Here is a 21,609-nt window from a genome sequence, read left to right as displayed (position 1 = left end):
AAGGCTCAAAGGGAAAGGGATGATGAGGGAATGGGGAAAATGAAGCACAGACAGGGAGTGCAGATCATTTTCTTTTGTTTGGTTCAGGGCTGTGCTTCTTTTTTGGTCTCAGGACCCCTTCTACTAGAGAGGCAAAAGGTGCCAGCTTGAGGCCAGCCTGGATGATTTAGTGAATCCTGTCTCAAAATAACATTTTAAAAAACGAGATGGGGAAACTGCCCAGAGGCAGAATGCTCCCAGGTTCAATCCTCAATACCACAAAACAAAACCAAAAAACAATGATAAACCCATACTTTGAGAACTACTACTGTAAGAAAACAGAAAAGAAAGAAAGAAAGAAAGCATAAAAATGGGGCCAGAGCAGAAGGAAGAAAGAGATTTAAAGGCATTTAAAGGCATTGTTCTTTTAATAATAGGAGATTTTACATCTTGCAAATCAATCGGTTTGGAAAGAGAACTATTCTGGCAACATTTACTAAAGAATATAATATAATTCAGATGGCAACTTTTACTTTTCTTACCTTCCTCAAATGGTATAAATGAGTAAACTTCACTCCATGAAGAAGAGTCATTTCCTTTTTCTGCTCTTATTCGCAATTTAACTTCTTCATAAACATCTGAACTGAGAGGAGAAAAGTGGCATTTGTTGACCACAATGTGTTGACAGCCAGGCAATTTCATCCAGTCATCCACCTCAGGTCTTAAAGTGAAAAGCAAGGGAATGAATGAGCACATGTCAGACAAAATAGTGTCAAATACATTTTCCCCTTACTAATGTTATAAAGCTAGCTTAAGACATTATTTCCTCTACTTGAGTTCACATCCTGTTAACATTTTAGTATGTGCCCTTCCACTCTTTTCCAATACCTATAAACCAAGCTACTACATATAAAACGGAATCATTCAGACATATGATTTTTTTTTTTTTTTTTTTGGTACCAGGGATTGAACTCAGGGGTACTGGACAACTGAGCCACATCCCCAGTCCTATTTTGTATTTTACATTTAGAGACAGTGTCTCACTGAGTTGCTTAGCGCTTCACTTTTGCTGAGGCTGGCTTTGAACTTGCAATCTCCTGCCTCAGCCTCCCGAGCTGCTGGGATTACAGTCATGTGCCACCGTGCCCAGAATATAATTGATTTTTAATAAGGTTCTATAATATAATTTTATGGGTGGCTGCATTAATATTTCATGGAAGCAGAGATATGCATAACCCATAAGTCAAAAGCAGATTTTGGCTGGCTTTGTAAAGGACAGTTGTATGACTTCTGGCAATTTACTTTCTGTTCTTGGATCTTCTAATTGAAAATTGGATTTGATGATCCCCTCTGTTCTTCTATAGATAGATTATCTGTCCTAAGGCAGACCTCACACATCAGTGCGGTTTAGGGGTTTCCTTTGCCCTTTCCCAAACCAAATCACTCCTCTGCTTCCTGGTCTTCATCATTTCTTTTATTATACCATCAGAAACAAAAAAACTTAAAATGTTAGCATGAACAATTTCCTTCAGTGGAACTTGTCAACCAAAAAGGTTTATACGATTTGAGAATGTATTCTTTTTTAAAAGGGGGCAGGGGCTAGAGGTGTCACTCAGCGGTAGAACACTTGCCTAGGATGCACGAGGCCTTGGTTCCATTCTCAGCACTAGTAAAAATAACAAATAAATAAATATATTAATATGGTTTTGGTCCATGCTCACTCTTTATATTTATCTTCTTTTCTCTTTAGAAAATGCAGTAAAACTTTTATTAAAATGCTTTTGAACTTAAGAGAACTATTTCAGTAAAGTTACCTTTATACTTTCTTAGAAAATCTTTATCATCTCCAATAATTAGATCAGAATAGAATTCAATGTGAAATGTGAGTATGTAACCAATGTAAGATTCATTTCATAAAAGCAGTTTCACAATGTAACTTGTGAAAGAGAACTATTTTACTTCTCCTGTTCACTGAGGTCTTCTGGGCACTCAGAATGAGTGCTTAGCATAGAAGGCATCCAGTATTTATTGACTGAAACTGTGATAGTAGGAGCAAATGTGACTCCATTTTGTTTTATGACTTCATCCTGTAAAACAACCATGCCAAGTAGAAGAGTCATGACCGGAGCAAGATGTTTTTTTTTTTCCTTTTGCTATAGAAATCTTTAAGAACACAAAACTACCTAATGGGGTATTGTTTCTGTAACTAGGGTAACGGGGCTCTGTTTCTGTAACTGGGGTGACTGGGCTAATTGTGATTGGTTAGGCTTCCCTCCGCTTGACTGCACTGTCCTGCTTCTGTAACCTGGCTTGCTTGCATTGTCTAGACCCCCTGAATATCCCTTTTGTGGTTTTCAGGCTTATAAGGAGTGCCCTTGCAATTGTTCGGGGCTGTTCAGGGGAACAGCTTTATGTTCTGGTCAGCCGCCACTGGTGTGCTTCAATAAAGGCTTGATTCGATTATACGTGAGTGATCTGGAAGTCAGTTTATGAAACCCTGGGACGAAGCTTTAACTATAACAAAACAATGAGTGCTGCAGGTTACATACATCACAATCCATTTTAGATAGAAGTTACACACACTGATGTTTTAGTCAGAAAATTTGCAGAAGATGGGTTTCAATGCAAGTAGCCTGGCTAGAGTCCACACTACACTACACTGCACTACACTACACCAATCCAAATGTATATTCTGACATATTTCAGCAAAGAGAGTTGTTTGTAAATTAGCAGAACAAAATAGGGTAAGAATACACTGAAAAAATCATTTGATGCAAAAGTTAAGAGTGGAAGGGTCAAAGATTATGATGAACTAGAGCATCTGGCATAAGCAATGTGAGAAGGAACGCAGGTGTGAGAACAATGGCCCCCTGCTCTTCATTATAAGCATACCTGAAATGACCCCTCTCTATACCTCAGGCAACCGTTTCATAAGAAGATTCTGAATTAAAGAATAAACTGGTAGCAAAATTCAATTTAAAGAAAATCTCTGGAGATAAAAATGTCTATGTGCTCACATACACAGACATACACATAATTTCAAAGCTGTCAGACTGCTATTCCAGTTTTTTTTAATATTATTTTTTAGTTGTAGTTAGACACAATACTTTTATTTTATTTATTTATTCATATATGGTGCTGAGGATTGAACCCAGGGCCTTGCACGTGCTAGGTGAGCGTTCTACTGCTGAGCCATAACCTCAGCCCCTGCTATTCCAGTTTTAATAACTGGAGAACCACAATGTCATGGCTGTGGCTGAAGTGGTGGGACCCTGGTTCTGAAGGCCCTAACCCCTTGCTTCTTCACTGTCTTCTCCTGCCTGGACAGTGGACCACAGTTAGCAGACAGAGTCCTGACACCAGATGAAAGGCCCAGGGCTATAGGTCCTGAGCTGGGTCCCCTTCTGTAAACATTTTCTCCATAAGCCCTGCCTGCCTACTCTCTTGGCAACTATGAAACAGAAAGACAGTACCAAGAAAGAGACCCTGAAACTTCAATAGAGTCCAACATAGTTTATAAACTGTATCTGAATTTAAAATATTGTGTATGATGGAGATAATAGGAAAATCTGACCATAGGAGGTCTGGTTACTTATTCCAAGACCTTGGATTAGCCTTTTTGGGTACTCTCTCATATCCTCAAGGCATGCTCTAGTTCAGACACTAACATACATTTCACAGAATATCCAGAGCAGAGAAAGTATGAGGTAGTTGTGGGCTAGAAAAGCCTTTACCACACTCATCTCAAATCTCTTTTGCTTCAAAGATAAATTTGACTAAGTCTCTATTTGTAGAAATGGATTACAAATATGAAGACAGAAAATTTCTAATACATGAAAAAGAAATGTTTCCCAAACCTGAAATTATGGTGATAAAGTTATAATAATATTGAGAGGAAAAAAGGAATAGGAAGGTGGAGGGAATCTCAGATAAATCAAAGGTGGATCAGTAATATAGAGGAAAGGGACTGGGGTGAGGGAAAGGGGAAATACTGGGGATGACACTGGCTAAATTATATTGTTACATTGTGTGCATGCACAAACATAACACAAATCCCACCATTATGTATAATTATAATGTACCAACAAAAAATGGGAAAATCATAAATATTATCCACACCATTCTGGCAAATCTGTAAGTAGAGTCACTTACGTTTGATAAACTGCTGAAAAGGTCACATTCTCAACAGTCTCAATCCTGCTGTTCCACTTCAGGGTGAAGTTGTCATCCGTGATGTAGACCTCTATATTCTCAGGTGGCTGTAGATTTTTTTCACCTATAAAGACAATCAGAAACAAAATTATGTAGCTGCTATACAGATATTTTAAAAAATGTTATTCTTCCCTTCGCATCCGTAATTAAAGAATGAATACATTCAAACAAGTATTATATACTTCCTCCTTATCTATGGGGGTTGCATTGCAAGACCTCTAGTGGAGGCCTGAAATAACTGAAGATGGAATTGAGCACTATACAGTCCATTTTCTGCCCCCACCTCTTTGTCACACACACACACACACACACACACACACACACACACACACACCCTGTGGTAAAGTCTAATCTATGAAGTAGGTACAGTAAGAGACTAACAATACTAACAAAAATAGAACAATTGCAACAACACTGTAATAAAAGTTTGTGCTTTGGGGATCATTAGTAAGTAAAGTAAGAGTAACTGGTAGACTATGCTGGAGCGAAAGTCCACCAAGGAATATGTTGGGACAGATACTCCTGTCCCAGGCAACATGCAGTGATACTTCATTACAATGTTCTAAGTGGCACACAATTTCAAGCTTATGAACTGCTTATTTCTAGAAACTTCTACTTAATATTTTCAGTCCCATGGAAAGGAAAACTGTGGGTAAGGTAGGGGTGAGCTGCTATATTTAATAAATCTAAAACCTAATGTTTGCTTTCAGCACGGGAGTGTGTTAATTATATTTCTCCATCTGAGAGACCTGGAAAAAAGGTTAAGTTTTCCATCCATAAAAAAAATTTGTCCTTTAACTGAAAAGAACTCTGGCCTCAGAAGTAATACTGACATCAGAAACACAAGGTTCAACCGTTTAACAGCCTCAGTTTGGTTTCACATCCTTTTCAGAGATAGATGCTTCACATACTCTGATGGAGAACTGAACAGATGTGATTTCAAAGTTGACAGCTGTTTTCAGAACTCACATAACAAAACTGAGAGACAGAGATGAATATTTGTGTCAGCTGAGCCCCTCAGGAACCTAAAAATTTCTCAACTTCTGAATATGTCGACTGAGGTTTTCTGTTTATTTCTGAGGATTCCCATCTATGAACCTTCCTTATATTTTTAAAATATATTTTTTAAGTTTTCAATGGACCTTTATTTTATTTATTCATATGTGGTGCTGAGAATCGAACCCAGTGCCTTACACATGCTAGGCAAATGCTCTACTACTGAGCCACTACCCCAGCCCCCTTTCCTTATTTTTTACTACTAATAAATATCTTTTACCAATTGGATTACCTCCTTCCTCAGTTTCCCTTTTTGGCCCCTCCAATTTGCAGTGTACCTCTCTTCTTCTCTGATGACCCAAATCCTCCAAGACCCAGTTCTTGACCCCTTTAGAGAAACTTCCCTGAACACTGCAGCTCATGTTGATCTTGCTGTTCTCTTACACTCATGTCATTTAATCTGCACCACTCAATTTCACACTTCAGTCGATGTTCTCTGCTCTCAAATACTTGTTGAGTGCAGAATATACTTTTTCCAATTTTAAAAATTGTGGTAAAATACACATAATGTGAAACTTACCATCTTCAACAGTAAGCGTTAAATACATTGATAACACTGCAACCATCACCACCCATGTTCCTAACTCCTTTTGTCTTGGAGAATTGAATATCTATACCCATTAAACAATAACTCCCCATTCCCCATGGCCCAGCTCTGACAACCATTCTACTGACCATCTCTCAGACTTTGACTAAATACCTCATACAGGTGTAATAATACAGTATTTCCTTTTTTGCAGCTAACTTATTTCACTTATAAGGTTTTCAAGATTTGTCAGTGTTGGAGCAAATGTGAGAATTTCCCTCCTTTAAAGGCTTAACAGTGTTCAATTGTTTACATACCACATTTTGCTTATCCATTCATTCATTGATGGATACTCTGGTGTTTCCACATTTTAGCTATTGTGAATAATGTGGCTATGAACATGGATATACACGTATCTCTTGGAGACTCTGTTTTAAATTTTTTAGGGAATGCATTTGGAAGTGGAATCACTAGATCTTAAAATAATTATATTTTTCACTCTTTGGAGAACCTCCATACTGCTTTCTATAGCAGTTGCACCATTTACCTTCCCACCAACGGTGCACAAGGCTTCCAGTTTTTCCACAGCCTCACCAACATTTACTCATTTGATAATAGCCGTTCTAAGGAGTGGGAGGTAGTATCTTGTAGTTTCAACTTGTATTTCTTTAACAATTAGCAATGTTGAGCATATTTTCATTTGTGCATCTTCTTTGAAGAAATATCTATTCAACTCCTTTGGTAATTTTTGAATTAGGTTACTTTGTTCTTGAGTTTTGGGAACTTTCTATATATCATGGGTATCAATTCCTTATCAGATACAGGCTTTGCAAATATTTGCTCCCATTTGTAGGTTGACTTTTTACTTTATTGATAGTGTCTTCTGTTTCCTTATCTTCTGTCTAGTTGTTCTATTCATTTTCAAGAGGGGTAAATATTGTAGTCCCCAATTATTATTGTACAACTGTCTACTTCTCCCTTCAATTCCACCAGTTTTTGCTTCAGGTATTTTGATGGTTTGCCATGAGGTACACAAATCTGCCTAACTATTATGTCTCCTGGCTGTATTGAAGCTTTAATTAAAATATAGTATCTGTGTCTTATAACTTTTCTTGTGTGAACTTAGGCATTTCTGGAAGAAAAAACCTATATTACAATGGAACTCTTTAAGCAAGTACATGACACAGGCAAGCTCTCGCTCCTGAAAGGAGATGAGGCAAGGGTGGGGGGCTTGAGGTAAAGGCTGCCCCAGGGCCTTGAGAAAACGAGCCCTTACTTCTGATTTCCTATTAAAAAAAAAAAAAAAAAGCTCACCTCATAACATTTAGGGAAAAGAACAGCTCCCCAACCTGACTGATCTTCTGGTCAAGAATGCTGCAAGATACCACCCCAGTCCAGTGGTCAGAGTTTCCCTTTTCCCTAAACCTGCCTGTGCAATGTCCCCATCAATGTAGTAAATGAATGCATTACTGATTTATGACTTTGTTCTGTGGCTATAAAAGTTCAAGTAACATTTGAACTTCAGAGAAACATGTCATTCAGGGTAACTTGAACCCGTGTTTCCAGATGGTGGTCACTCATATATGGCTTAGAATAAACTATTTTCTTACTTCATTTAAAGGAGAATCATTATTTTATGTCAACAATAGTGTGAAGTACATTTTTACTAATATTAATATAGATACCTCTGTTCATCTAAGTCTTTCCCTTGATGTTGTAAGCCTTCAAAATATACTCCAGACTTCTGAAACAGTCACACCAGACAGAGTACGCCGGTCCAACTGTGTGGGGAGCAGAGAGACCCTTTCGCTTTCTACTCCAGTTATATTTCCAGAATCCCCCAAATACATATTTTTACCAACTGCTTCTCTGTGTGAAACACACATCTCAAACCATTAAAGGCAGAGTCTATATAGCATCATACTACATTTGTATGTTTCAGGATAATCAGCTGGGCTTCCAGAAATTTCTTAAATATAAAGATAATTTACTTGGAAGCTCTAATTTTTAAAAACTACCTTTTATTTCTGATAAATTTAATATTGTTTAGCATTTATTTCTACAATTATATTATTTCCTTACAGGTGGATTTATTTATTGTATTTTTACCACAAAGGTCCTTGTAGAACATTTTTTATTGGGATTGTTTCTTCTATTTTACAGTTAGATATGGTATGGGGCCAAAAGAGGAGATCTTTTTTTTTTTTTTCCCCCCGGTACCAGGGATGGAACCCTGGGGCAGGCTGGCAACCACTGAGTCATATCCCCAGCCCTTCTTTTGAATTTTATTTAGAGACAGGGTATCCCTGAGTTGCTTAGGGCCTCGCTAAATGGCTGAGGATGGCTTTGATCCTGCAATCCTCCCACCTCAGCCTCCAGGGCTGCTGAGATTACAGGTGTATGCCACAGTGCCAGGTGAGGAAACTCTGAGAAAACATTTTTTGATTTAAAGAATTTAAATGGGTAATCAGGTCTTTCCACCTCAATTTTAAGTTTCATATTAAAAATCTTTGCAACTCTATCCCTTAAAAAGAACAATTTTCTTTACCCTTATTTTCTTAACTTGATTCCTACCCAATTTGTTGGAATTTATAGATTCTGTGCAGCCAACAGGTGGTAGTTGGATTTACAGGGGTTAACAAAAGATCTGGTGGTGTTTGTAATATTTATAGTATACTGTTCAGAATACTCAAATTCAAGAAATTCTAGGCCTTGAGAGAGGCAGAGGAAATGTGATGGGGAGATTCAGGGACGTACTCAAGGTTGCAATCCTTCTATTGCTAAATGAAGGAGATCCTAGAGTTAGAGTCATCTTGGCACTTGGGAGACCAACAAAAAACTTATTAGAAAGTGAACATGAACTTGGAGATAATAGTTATCAAACAAGATTTCAATTTTCCTAGATTCTGCTGTGCATCAGCAATCTCTTCTTAATAAAATTTATTTTACCTTTCTAGCATGCAAAATGTATAAATGGGCATTTTTTAATGTTTTTGGCTGCTTCTAACCTTTCACACTAATCTCTTTTGTTGTTGTTGTTGTTTGTGTATGTTGCCCAGGTTGGTCTCGAGCTCGTGGGCTCAGGTGCTCCTCCTGCCTGTCTCCCTAGTTCTGGGACTGCCAGCATGAATTACTAAACTCTGGCCAGTGGAGTTTACTATCATTATGGTTAGGATTTGGAATGTCCCCCAAAGGGTCATGTGTTGAAGGCTTTGTCCCCAATGTAGCAGTGTTCAAAAGTAGGATTTTTGGGAAGTCATTGCAATATGAGGGCTCTGACTCATCAATGGATGAATGCATTGAGGAATTCATATATTTTTTTAAATTTTTTAAAAAATATTTATTTTTTAGTTACAGGTGGACACAATATCTTTATTTTATTTTTATGTGGTACTGAGGATTGAAACTGGTGTCTCACACATGGTAGGGGAGCGTTCTAGCTCTGTGCCACAACCCCAGCCCTGAGGAATTCATATTTAATAGTATTATTGGCAAATGGCGGAAGCTGAAGGTGGTGGGGCCTAGTGAGAGGAAGTGTTCATTGGGGGGAATACCCTGGAAGGATAGATCTTTTCTCCTTCCTCTCTCTCTGCTTCCTGGCTGCCATGAAGTGAGCTGTTGTCTTCTACCACATCCTTGATGCCATGATTTTCTGCCTCACCTCAGGTCCAAAGCAATGGAGCCAGCCAATGATGAACTGAAAACCTCTGAAACCATGAGCCAAAATAAATATTTCCTATTTTAAGTCTCAGTGACAAAAAGTTGACTAATACAGAAAATTGGTACCAAGAGTGGGGTTTTTGCAGTGACTATGTGATTCAGAAGCTTTTGGAACTTGTTTGTGTGAAGAATTTTGAAAAGTTTGGAGATATATGCTAGAGAAGCCTCAGAATGTTTTAAGTGGAGCTATGGCAATTCTGGTGGGAACACAGAAGATCACAATGCTGACAGGAAAGTGGACAGTAAGGACTGTGCTTTGGGAACAAGAACCCTGTTGAGAATTGGACTAGAGGCCTTTCATGTTCCACTGGCAAAGAACTTTGTCTACATTTTGTCTATGCTCTGAGCCCTTACATGAGTCTCAGTTTAAAAATGATGGGCAAATTAATTTAGTAGGGGAAATTTCAAGGCAGCACTATATTCAGGTGGCATGGCTATTGCTGGCTGTTTTTTAGTCAGTGACAATCAGGAATAAGAATCAGAGTGAAAAGATATGATAAATTTAGTTTGGCCAGGAAAGAAGCCAGTGAATTGTGACCAAGGAAGGTGAACTTGCTGAAGAAATTAGTGCCACTAAAGAGATAATGGATATTTTGACCTGGACAACAGGAAAGATGTCTTGAAAGCATCTCAGGCTTGGCCAGTCTCTGCCTACAGCAGGCTCAGGGTGTAAAAGTATAAACTCCTTTGAGACAATTTGCTTTTAGAAGAGAGTACAGGGTACCCTGTACTCACAGGGCCACCTAAGAAGCTATAGCACCAGGATTTGTTTCACCATGCTCAGTTTCCCAAGCATTAAGAGGCTGCTGCAGTCATGGTCCAAGTAGACCTGGCTACTGCTCCCACTGGCAGCAGACCTTGGCATCATCCCCACAGTGCTGGCTTTGCAGGAATGCAGAATGTAAGAGTTATGAGGTTCCCACTGAGATTTTCACTGAGTGAAACTAAAGCTTCAATGGCGACCTCAGGAAGGCACGGATGAGAGTAATGTGAACTGTCTGCCAAGAAAAGGTGCAGGCAGTGAGCAGAGCCAGCCCAAGAAAGAGGCCATGTGGGCTGCAACCAGCAAAGCCATAGGGGTGGGGCTGCTCAAATCATGCAGCTCCTATCTCATCGCCTGTTCCCTGGATGACAGACATGGAGCTACAGGATTCAGCATCTGCCCTGCTGGGTTTCAGTCTTGCTTTGGGACCCATCCTTATTTTCTATCCCCCACTTCTCCCTTTGGGAATATTTACCCTGTGCCTGTCCCATCATTGTATGTTGAACGTATGTAACTTGCTTTTCAATTTTTACAGGGAATCACAGCTATGAGTTGCCTTGAGTTGAGAGAAAACATTAGATTTGACTTTTGAGAAACGCTATTAAAACTAAGGGATGCTTAGAGACGAACATGAGCCTTTGGGGCCAGTGGCAGAATGTTATGGATTGGATATCCCCCAAAGGCTCATGTGTTGAAGAATTAATCCCCAATGCAGCAGTGTTGTATTTAGGAATTGATTGAATCTCAAGGGCTCTACCCTCATCCGTGGATTAATTCATGGATGGATACATATTGATGGCATTATTGGTAGGTAGTGGACACTTTAGGTGGTGAGGTCTAGTTAGAGGAAGTGGTTCACTGGGGGCATGCCTACAAGGTTTTATCTTGCCCTGGCTCCTTCACCTTTTCCTTTCTCTCTGCTTCCCTGTTGAAATGAGGTGAGCAGCTGTGCTTTGCCACATCCTTCTGCTGTGAGGTTCACTAAAGCAATAGAGCTGGCCAATCATGAGCTGAAACCTCTGAAACCATGAGCCAAAATGCTCCTTGTTTTTTCTCGGATATTCATCCCAGCAATGGAAAGCCTACACAATTATCTTTTTAAATCTGATGTAAATGCACACACATACATCCATACAAACATGAATGCAAACTTCCTCCTACATTTCGGACAATTTTCTTAGACTAGGGTCCTAGAATTGTATTTAATAGGTTAAAAAGTATGTATATTTCTATGACTTTTGAAAGACCAACATTACAATCTCAAATTTGGGTTAACATTTCACTTAGTTTTGAATATTATTATTGCTCTGGGGAAAAAGAACATTAGCTAAAGATAACTGATAAGTAGGCTCTTAACATATAGGTGGATAGTCAAGAATTTAAATTGTTTGGCTTCTCAGAAACAGTCCAGATTGGTTAAGACATAAGGCTTTCAGACTCTCAGGATATGATTTCCCACTCAACCAGTGGCTGACTGGTTTCATGCAGTTACTTAAAGCTCTCAGGTCTGTAAAATGGGGACAATACTTTCTAGGTTTTGAAAGCTAAGTGAGTTTGCATCTCTAAAACACTCAAATTAGTGATTCGTACATAGTTAGTAAATAAATGCTAAGTACCTATAAATCATATTTTAATAGCTCTCTAGTCTAAAATGAATTTCTCTGTGCGCATCTTCCTTGAAGGTCAATTTACGTGAAAATTTTGGGGAAATTCTTTTTCTATTAAAGCAAATATGAGTTTAATGCAAATTTTTCATAAAAAACTTCAAAGAAATTATCATGGGTTGTACCAGGATCCTAACACCCATACACTATTAGTTACTATTTGTGGAGGGTTTGAGGAATACTATATCATGCACCACACAGGTATAGAGTTTTTTTAAAAAAGAGGTATTCTGACCCTACCACCAGCCTCAGAGGCCTCCTGGATTCCTGCGCTGGGATGCTTGGCCCTGTTTCACTACAAAATTTCCTCTCTTCTCTCGATCTTTTTTTTGGGGGGTGGGGTGGGGAGGAGTACCGGGGATTGAACTCAGGAGTACTCGACCATATTTTGTATTTTATTTAGAGACAAAGTCTCATTGAATTGCTTACAACCTCACTTTTGTCAGGCTGGCTTTGAACTAGGGATCTTCCTGCCTCAGCATCCCCAGGTGCTGGAATTACAGGCATGCACCACCCCGCACAGCTCTTCTCTCAATTCTTAAACAACAGTTGCCATCCCCCTGATGCTAACCATCCCAGCTAAGTATTATGACTTGCAAGAAGCTAGTAGTGGCTTCTTGCAAGTTTTTCTTTTTTATTTTTAAATGGTACTGGGGTTGGAACTCAGGAATTTTACCATTGAGCTACATCCCCAGCCCTTTTTATTTTTTGGGATAGAGTCTCACTAAGTTGCTGCGGCTGGCCTTAAATATGGGATCCGCCTGCCTCGGTCTCCCTAGTAGCTGGGTTCACAGGCATGCCCAGATGTTCTTTTATTCTTTTTTTTTTTTTATTAGACCTTGAGGATCCTGCGGGCAGAGAAATTCCTTCAACACTTATTTCACTCCATCCCGGGGCTGGGGGCAACTGTTTACTAAATCGAGGAAGTGCGTTTTAAGGACACATTGTTTATTATCAAGCCTGACAGCAGAGCCAAGCATTTCTCCAAAAGAAGCAAACGCCAACAGGAGGCCCCGGCACAGCTGGTTTCCGAGGGTGGGAGGCCGGGGCGCGGCCCCAGGGCTGGTGGCCTACGGGTGCCCCCAACGCGGGGCGCGTACACTGGCTAACAAGCTAGCGGTGCCAGGGCTCCAGTTTGATTTTCGAGCCCACATCAGGTTCAAGTTGAGCGCTGAGGCCCCGATCCCACACCACTCAGGCACTGGCGACCAGACACACAGAGACGTCGGTCTCCCCCGCCCGCGTCCCGCCACCCGCCCTGCGCCCAGATCCCAGGTCTCTCACCTGCGGCTGCGGGGAGCACCCAAGGCGCCCCGGCGACCAGCGCCAGCGTCGTCGCGCTCAGGAGGGCGAGCATCGTCCGCGGGCCGCGGCGGGCCCCGCCACTCACATCCTCTGTCACGCGAACAGTGCCGCCGCTGCTACCAAACTTCTGCCCCCAACCCAGGCCCGCGGATGCACCGTCCCCGCCTCCCCGGTTCCCCTACCCGCGAACGCCCCGCCCCTCCACGGACGCCCCGCCCCCGCCGCGAACGCCCCGCCCCCGGGCTTGGAAAGGAGGTCGCCCGGCTTCTTCTCCCGCCCCACCCTGCCGGCGGGCGGCCGCCCAGTTCCTGGAGTCCAGGGAGGCCTTGGCCCCGATTGCTCCGCGGCTAGCTTCCGGCGCGCCTGCGCGGAGCTCTGGGCGCGAAGTGCGTCCCCAGCTTCCGGCCCGTGGCCGCGGGGGGCGGGGCGCCGGTGCAGAGGCCGCCAAGCCCTCTCCTCTGGCCTCGCCTGGGAGTCGCTAACCCAAAGGTCGTGCTATGCGACCGTTGGGAATCCCCGGGGGACGGGGCGGTGGGGGCTCGAAGAACGTAGGGGCGAGGTTTCCTGTGGGCGGGGTTGTCCAGAGTGGGGCGCTAGTTTTCTGGGTGCGCGGGGGCTGGGGGCTCCAGACACTGGGCTGGAGGTGTCTTGGAACTGCTGTGTCAGCCTTTTTGATCGCTGACCTTTTTATCAGTAAACAACTAGACCCTGCCATCCAAAGGGTTATTGACCCAAATACCTTAATCACATTATGCTCATCAGGAAGATATGCAAAAGGATTTTAAAGGATGAGAGGTGGACAACCAGAGAGTTGTTACTTATAACAATAAACTATCAATTGTATGGTAAAATGAATATTTGTAATGAGGGACAAACCGGTAGAAGGTGCCTGTTTTTAAAACCTCTCATGAGGTATAATTTACATACCATGAAGTTCATGTATTTTGCGGTAACAATGATTTCTGGTAATCTGCTCTTCTAGAAAACCTTGGATTTTTCACTTATCGACTCAAAGTTATTGGAGTCTGATTCTGGTTGTATCAGTGATTTGTTTTTGCTGTGACATGGCAGCTAAAACAGTACCACAAAAGACGTGTAGATCCAAAGGGAAGCAGAAAAGTCCCGATTGCGGTTATGAAATCATACCATTTTAAGAGCCTTTCCAATGACCCTTTGAGGCTTTCATCAGAATTTCCACTTCCTGTCTGAACGTTCATGCAAACTAGTTGGAATAGATGGCATTTTTTTTTTTAGAACAATAAGCTTAAAACGACTGGAACATTTAAAAGATTTTTAAACATGCTGTCAATTTTTCTCTACTTTCTTTGGTGGGCAGGTAGAGTTTTCATAGATGCACGAAGTGTTTTTTGGTAACAAAAATTAAATCCAAGTAGAAATATTTCCAAATATATTTAAAAATGCAAAGGATTTTTTTTTTTTTGCTTTTACTTTCTGACTATAATAGTAGTGTTAAAGGTTCTAGTAGTTTTTCTGATAATTGTTATATAAGCATAGTTATGTGAGCCATTTGTTGAATAAATGATCAGTAAATAATCTTTTCAAAAAAATACATGTCATCTTTTTTTTTTCCATCACTCATCTTATTGACAGCATTTGTATGGCACAAAAGATTTTCATGATCCCCTTCTTAGTACAACCTGTCTTAAATATTGAATTACTTTTTAGTGACATTGAATTGTGTTTTAAGAAAATGTACTGTACGTGAGATGCCCAGTAGAAAACATTTCAGTTTCAGCTTATTTATGATAATAATTTGTCGTTGGATGGAGTGTGATGCTAGCTCTGTAACCTTAGTTGAGAACCTCCTTTCCCCTCTTTATCCAGTTAAATTGATCCATCAAAGATTATACCTTCCTTTTCTGTAAAGCATGTTCTTCGTAACAAATTATTTTGGGATAATTTCAAATTTACAAAAAGTTAGAAAAATAGAGAACTCTTCCCAGATTCATCACATTGTTAATATTTTCCCACATTTGTGCTCTCTTTATACATGCACTCAAATTTATATTTTATTTATTTGTTTTCCTGGATTTCTTTAGGTTTATTTAATCTGGGACAGTTCTTGTTCTTTGTCTTTCATGTCACTGTCTTTTGTTGTTATTGCTGTTGAAAAATATAGGCCAACTATTTTATAGAGTACTCTCATGGTTAGATTCATATTATGCATACTGCAGAACTGCATAATTGTGTGGGATGCTCAGAATCCTGTTTGTTATCTCCTTATCTGTGAAGTCCATTTTCATCAAGGCCAGATGTTAGCCAGTCTCCCTGTATTGTTACCATTTTTCCTTGGAATTGACCTGTATGAAGATACTCAGGTCCTGCAAATACCCTGCTGTTCATCAGACTTGTTCACCTAGAATTAGTGTCCACTGATGATCTTTGCCTGAACCAGTCTCCGTTATAGTTGTGCAGTGGTGCCTTTTCAACACTGCCCTGACCTCTACAAGTACTAGTTGACATACCAAAGAGCTTTTATTTCTTTTATTATTGGTTTGGTTCACATATTCTTATTTCATTGGTTATAGTTTCATTGCTACCTTTATTTTAAAAATTTTAGTTAATAGACTTCATGTTTAGGACAGTTTTAAGTTTACTAAAGAATTGAACAAAAACTACAGAGAGATCCTGTTTACTCTCTCCTCCTAACCCTTCTCTAGTTTCCTCCATTGTTAATGTCTTGCATTGGTATGGTACAGTTCTTAAATTTGGTAAACTTGTATTAAACTCCAGGATTTACATTTGGGTTTGCTCTTTGATTGTGCAGTTTTATGGTCTTGCCAAATTCATGATTTCAGGTGTCCCACATTATAGTATCATACAGAGTAATTTTACTGCCCTAAAATTCTTTGTCCTTTACCAGTTCATTCATTCATTCTTTCTTTCCTTCCTTCCTTCTTTCTTTCTTTCTTTTTCTTTCATTTTTTGTTGGTCCTGAGGATTGAACCAGGCAAGCACTCTACCAAGTGAGCTCCTCCTATTTATTTTAATACTTCAGTTGTCCCAGATTTTGTCAGTGATAGTCACTTCACACTGGCACCTATGAATATTGAGGTGTCCTCCTCAGTTTGCTTTGTTTTATTTCTTGTGGTGCTGGTGATTGAATCCAGAACCACATGTGCTGGGCAGGGGCTCTACCATTGAGCTACTCTGGCCCACTCATCATTTTTTTTTTGAATGCTTCTTTACTTTCTAGCACAACACATTTCAGGTTCATCTTATACTTTTTCTGCCTGGTCTAGAAATCAGCCATTTCTTCAAGGGGACTTGATTTCTTCTTGAGGGAAATGATATTTAGAAACTAAGAACTGGGTACTAAAACCTTTTGTTTTAAAGAAATAAATTATTATTGAATGTATAACACACATATGAGAAAAAAGAAAGAAGGAAAGTAGGAAAGAGAGGGAGGGAGAGAGAGAGGGAAATATTACAAACCACATCCCTAAGGAACAGATAACAAAAATACTGGCAAACAAAATCCAATAGCACGTAAAGAAGATTATACACCATGATCAAGTGTATGGGACAGGAGGAAGTAATGGAAGTACAGCAATGAGAATAGAACCTTAGCTTTTAGGGAGCTGAGGAGCAAATGGGTGGCAAAGGGGGGGGGCAGTGGGAATTGAGACAGCAAGTGTCACCATCTTCTTGAGAAATACAACTTCAAGGCTCGGAGAAATGTGGCAGTCCCTGGAGGAGGGTCAGAAAGTCAATGCTGTGCTCTTCAGGTGAGAGACACTACACTGTGATTGCATGCTGTTGATGGGGTCTGTAGACAGGAAACTGAAGAGTGTGGCTCCTAGGATTTTTTATATTGAACTATAGGAAATTACAAGTTCGTTACCTGTTGGGCCTCAAGCTGTCCTACCCATGCAAGACTCGGTGCCCAGCCAGAGCATGGTTGTCTTTTGAGAGAGGTGCTATCAAGGACTCATGGAGTATGCACATGTCTGTATTCCTAGTCCTCAGCACCATCATTCCTAGTTTCTCTTTCCAAGGTCTTTTTTCAGGTACCTCTGCCAAGACATGCTTATGTGTAGGAAGGCACAGGAAGGAAGAACCTGAAGACATTGATAACTAATATGACTCAGAACTCACTACTTTCCCACTCCTAGCCCTTCCCTCTTCCTCTTCCCCTGCTCTCCAGGAGACTTTTGATCTGGGCTCCCTCAACAACACACCCCCATCTCTGTACTGATTCACCTGGCTCCATTCCATGGGGTGGGAGGGGGAAGAAGTTGGGGTGCCCTCTTGTTCAATAAGATATGGTCCAAGTTTCACTCTTAACTTTCATTTTTGGCTTGTTGCTGGAGTTGATGGCTCTGCTCCAGCTCAGGTGTGTTCTTTTCACCCTGGTACAGGAAGAGCACCTTTCTCAAAGGAAATTTTGTGAGCTGCTTCAGCTAGAAAAGAAAATGTGAGACAGCCCTTTCTGCAAGTGCCTTCAGCTCGAAATGATCAGTATGTGAAATTGGCATATTTGGGGGTTAAATGCCCTCAACTCCTGTAGTTTTATAGGTTCATCTACATTTTAGTAGGTTTCATCATTTTATTCCTTTTTTATAGTTGAATAATATTCTCTATAGTCATCCCTCAGGGTCCCCAAGGAATTGGTTCCAGGATCCCTACCTTGGATACCAAAATCTGCAGACACTCAAGTCCCTTATATAAAATGGCATAGTATTTGCATATAACCTCCACACATCTCTAGTGTGTTTTGTTTGTTTGTTGCCATGTTTGAGATCAAATCCAAGTCCTCACCTGTGCTAGGCAAGGTCTCTAGCACTGAGCCACAACCCCAGCCCCAGCCCATATTCTTTAAATCATCTCTAGAGTACATGTAATACCTCATACCATGTAAAAGCTATGAAAATGATTGTTATACTATATCATTTAGGGGGGTGATTATGTACATGTCAGTACTAGAAAATAGTCAATACAGAGGCAATTTTTTTTACCAAACATTTTGATCCACAGTTGGTTGAATTCATGAATTCATGTGGAGCCTGTGATCTAGAGGGGAGATTATATATACATTATACATTTTATTTATTTATTGGGTACTGGGAATTGAACTCAGGGGCATTCGACCACCAAGTCATATCCCCAGAACTATTTTTTTTCTCTGTGGCTTTTAAAATTCTCTCCTTATTCTGTATGTTGGGCATTTTCATTATAATGTGTCTTGGTGTGGATCTCTTGTGACTTTACACATTCAGCATCCTGTAGGCTTCTTGGATTTGGATTCCCGTTTTATTCTTCATGTCTGGAAAGATTTCTGATATTATTTCATTTAACAGATTGCTCATTCCTTTTGTTTGGACTTCTATGCCTTCCTCTATCCCAATAACTCTTAAATTTGGTCTTTTTATACTATCCCATATTTCTTGGATGTTCTGCTTGTGGTTTCTAATCATTTTTGCTTTGTTGTCTACGTTCTTTTCAAGATGATATATTTATCTTCATTTTCAAGATGATATACTTTCCCACTAGGAGTGGGAAAGTAGTGAGTTCTGAGTCATATTAGTTATCAATGTCTTCAGGTTTTTCCTTCCTGTGCCTTCCTACACATAAGCATGTCTTGGCAGAGGTACCTGAAAAAAGATATATCCTATCTTCAAGTGGTCTACTCTGTTGGTAATGCTCTTGTTTGAGTTCCCAGCCCTATTTTGTATTTTATTTTGAGACAGGGTCTCACTGAATTGCTTAAAAAAAATTATATATATATATATATATATATATATATATATATATATATATATATATATATTTGTAGATGGATGCAATACCTTTATTTTGTTTATTTATGTTTATATGGTGCTAAGGATCAAACCCAGTGCCTCACACCTGCGAGGCAAGTACTCTATGGCCGAGCCACAACCCCATCCCCTCACTGAGTTGCTTTTGCTGAGGGTGGCTTTGAACTCACAATCCATCTGGTTCAGCCTCCTGAGTCCTGAGCTGCTGGAATTATAGGTGTGTGCCACCATGCCGGCCACATTGTGCGTTTTATTTATCCATTCATCCCTTGATGGGTGTTTGGGTTGAGGTGGTGGGCTAAGTGCCACAAGTGTGCTCATTTACAATGCATCAAGCACATTCAATTTCCAAGAACAAACACACCTTAGAAGTATTTGTGGTCAGATAAGTTGCAGTTCTCTAGAAAGCCTTGTTTATTTTAACTACTAGTAAACCCAAGGAGATTTTGAATAAAGGCAACATGGAATATGGCATTTATGGTGTCAGCTAACAAGCCCCTTGCCCCATCTGGCTCACAGTGTTTCACATAACATTTTATATAATAAGCCCTGTGGTGCTGGGGATATGGCTTGTCATAGAGCACTTGCCTGGCATATGAGAAGTCCTGGGTTCCATCCCCAGCCCCTGGAGAAAGAAACATTGTGGCATTCAATTGCTGTGTTAGAGAAGAAGCTCTGAAGAGAAGATTAGAGGTTATTTTAGTTGAAGCACTGTGAGCCAGGTAGGGAAGGGGCTTTTCAAGTGACACCATAAATGCCATTTTCCATGTCTGTTTTTCTCTCCAGCTCCTCTCCCCTGAGCTGACTTGCTTCTGCCTTCCTGCCTGTGCTTTCCTACCTGCTGGGCCCTCTAGAGGTTTAGCTGGCAGTCCTGGGGATCCACTGCTGACCACATCTGTCATGACTTCAACTGAGCATTTCCCTTCCTCTTATCACAGCAGTCTGGCATCAACTTGCCCTCAGGAGAACTAGCTTAGGGTGCCAGGACAACTACCTAATCCCTTCAAAGGATAGTGTCCTCAGTGGCCTAATGCCCTCCCCAAATCAGCCCCACCTTTTAGAGGTCCAACCTCCACACTGAGGACTGAGCTCCAACATGTGAACCTCTGGGGGACAAACCACATCCAGTCCTTAGCAGCATGTACATATGTCCTGAAAGATTCTAAGCTTCACAACTTTCAATAGAAACTGCATTATATTCATGGTATATTTGGATATAGTATTATATTTGAAAAGAACAAGATTGCTGATTCTGTTAAAAAATAAGTGAAGTATTAATATTTTACAACTAGGTAAAAAAAAATCCTGCTAAAGTGATAACTACTGGTGAGGACTCCGTATAGGTAGATAATTCTAAATTTCTCACCATCACTAAAAGAAATTGTGATAGTCTTATGGATACAATGTGGCTATATGTAAAACTGTATATATTCTAATAGAAGATTGTTCCCAAGGAGCAGAGAAAGAGACACCATCATCTAAGCTAATGGTGAGAAGAACATAAAAATTCTTTAAATTCATTGTTCTCCAAGTGTGTTCCTTGAAACGGAAAACTCAGTTACCCGGAAATTTATTAGAAACACAAACTCTTGCCCCACTCAGACCTACTGACTCAGACACTCTGAGGGTGAGCTTTATATTTTACTCTGCATGATGACAGGCCCTTGGGCAATTCTGGAGAACCCTGCATCCTGAAAGGATACATAAGTCATTGAACGCAAGTTGTGCATGCTGACACTTTTATTAGAATTGATATGACTCTCTTTCTGCAGAAGTAGGAAAGCAACCTATTGTTTTGAACGTAAGTGGATCTGAAACCCCAGCATCAGTAGAAGCAGTTCTTTAGCACAGCTGGAACGTGCATTCTGTTTTTGCAGGTTGTGGTACAACAGTCTTGAGACAAATCAGCCACATTCTGGGTATCTGGGTTCCACAACACTGGACAGGATAAGAAACACACACACACACACACACACATACACAAACACACATGCACATCATAGAAAGCTCAAAGGTGGAAAATTTCCCCTTTTCACCAGACCTTTGTTGATCTTTAGAGAGCAGAGTGGGGCTTTTCGGGTGAGGAGGAGGTAAAGCACGGAGGTGTCACTTTGGGTTCATATTACCATCTATCTTAATTTGATTCCCCTCAGAAGGAGATCCTAGGATGAATGAAGACTGATAACATACAGCTTTCCTGGGAGGTGCAGAGACACTACCAGAGGAGAGAGGAGAAGATAGATGGAAGGGAAGCTAGCTTTCAAATTGAGTGAGTAAGTCATATCTATGGAAAAGCTCAAGAGGTGGTGCAGAGCCTGTGACTCACAATTATCCTGACCAAGGTGGGGAAGCTTGGATATTTATGCCTCTGCATCTTCCAGTCTTGGCTTTGTTCCCTTGCATACAACAATAGTTCAGGAGCTCACTGTTAAAAACTGTAGGCTGTTGTACATGGGCACATAGGGGAGACCCAAAGAGTCACAGGGGCTGGGGAGGAGAGTGCCAACAGCATCAGTAGTGCAGGGCCAGATGACAGAGTCTAGTCCCAGTCTTCAGACTGTCAAAAGAGAATTCAGACCCTGCTGGGGATGATGTTTTATTTTG

General features: G+C 40.6%; 1 protein-coding gene across 2 annotated transcripts in view; it reads right to left on the bottom strand.

The window, feature by feature from the left end:
• Ifnar1 (interferon alpha and beta receptor subunit 1) overlaps window positions 1-13,376 on the bottom strand; it is a 30,321-nt gene extending 16,945 nt beyond the window's left edge. Inside the window, exons 1-3 of one of the 2 annotated variants that reach the window (XM_058577244.1) lie at window positions 13,205-13,376; window positions 4,132-4,255; window positions 522-700 (exon numbers count right to left, since the gene is read on the bottom strand). In XM_058577244.1, coding sequence (XP_058433227.1) covers window positions 522-700; window positions 4,132-4,255; window positions 13,205-13,277 — 376 coding nt within the window. In that variant the 5' untranslated portion in view covers window positions 13,278-13,376. The remainder of the gene's footprint in view (window positions 1-521; window positions 701-4,131; window positions 4,256-13,204) is intronic. The other variant, XM_046439136.2, reaches the window with a different exon arrangement.
• Window positions 13,377-21,609: the final 8,233 nt, after the last annotated feature.

This window comes from Marmota monax, unplaced genomic scaffold (assembly GCF_021218885.2).
Source record: "Marmota monax isolate L192 unplaced genomic scaffold, Marmota_monax_Labrador192_F-V1.1 WCK01_AAM20220418_F8-fsc00125, whole genome shotgun sequence".
Lineage (NCBI taxonomy): Eukaryota > Metazoa > Chordata > Mammalia > Rodentia > Sciuridae > Marmota > Marmota monax.
This window is presented reverse-complemented; position numbering and strand designations above follow the sequence as displayed.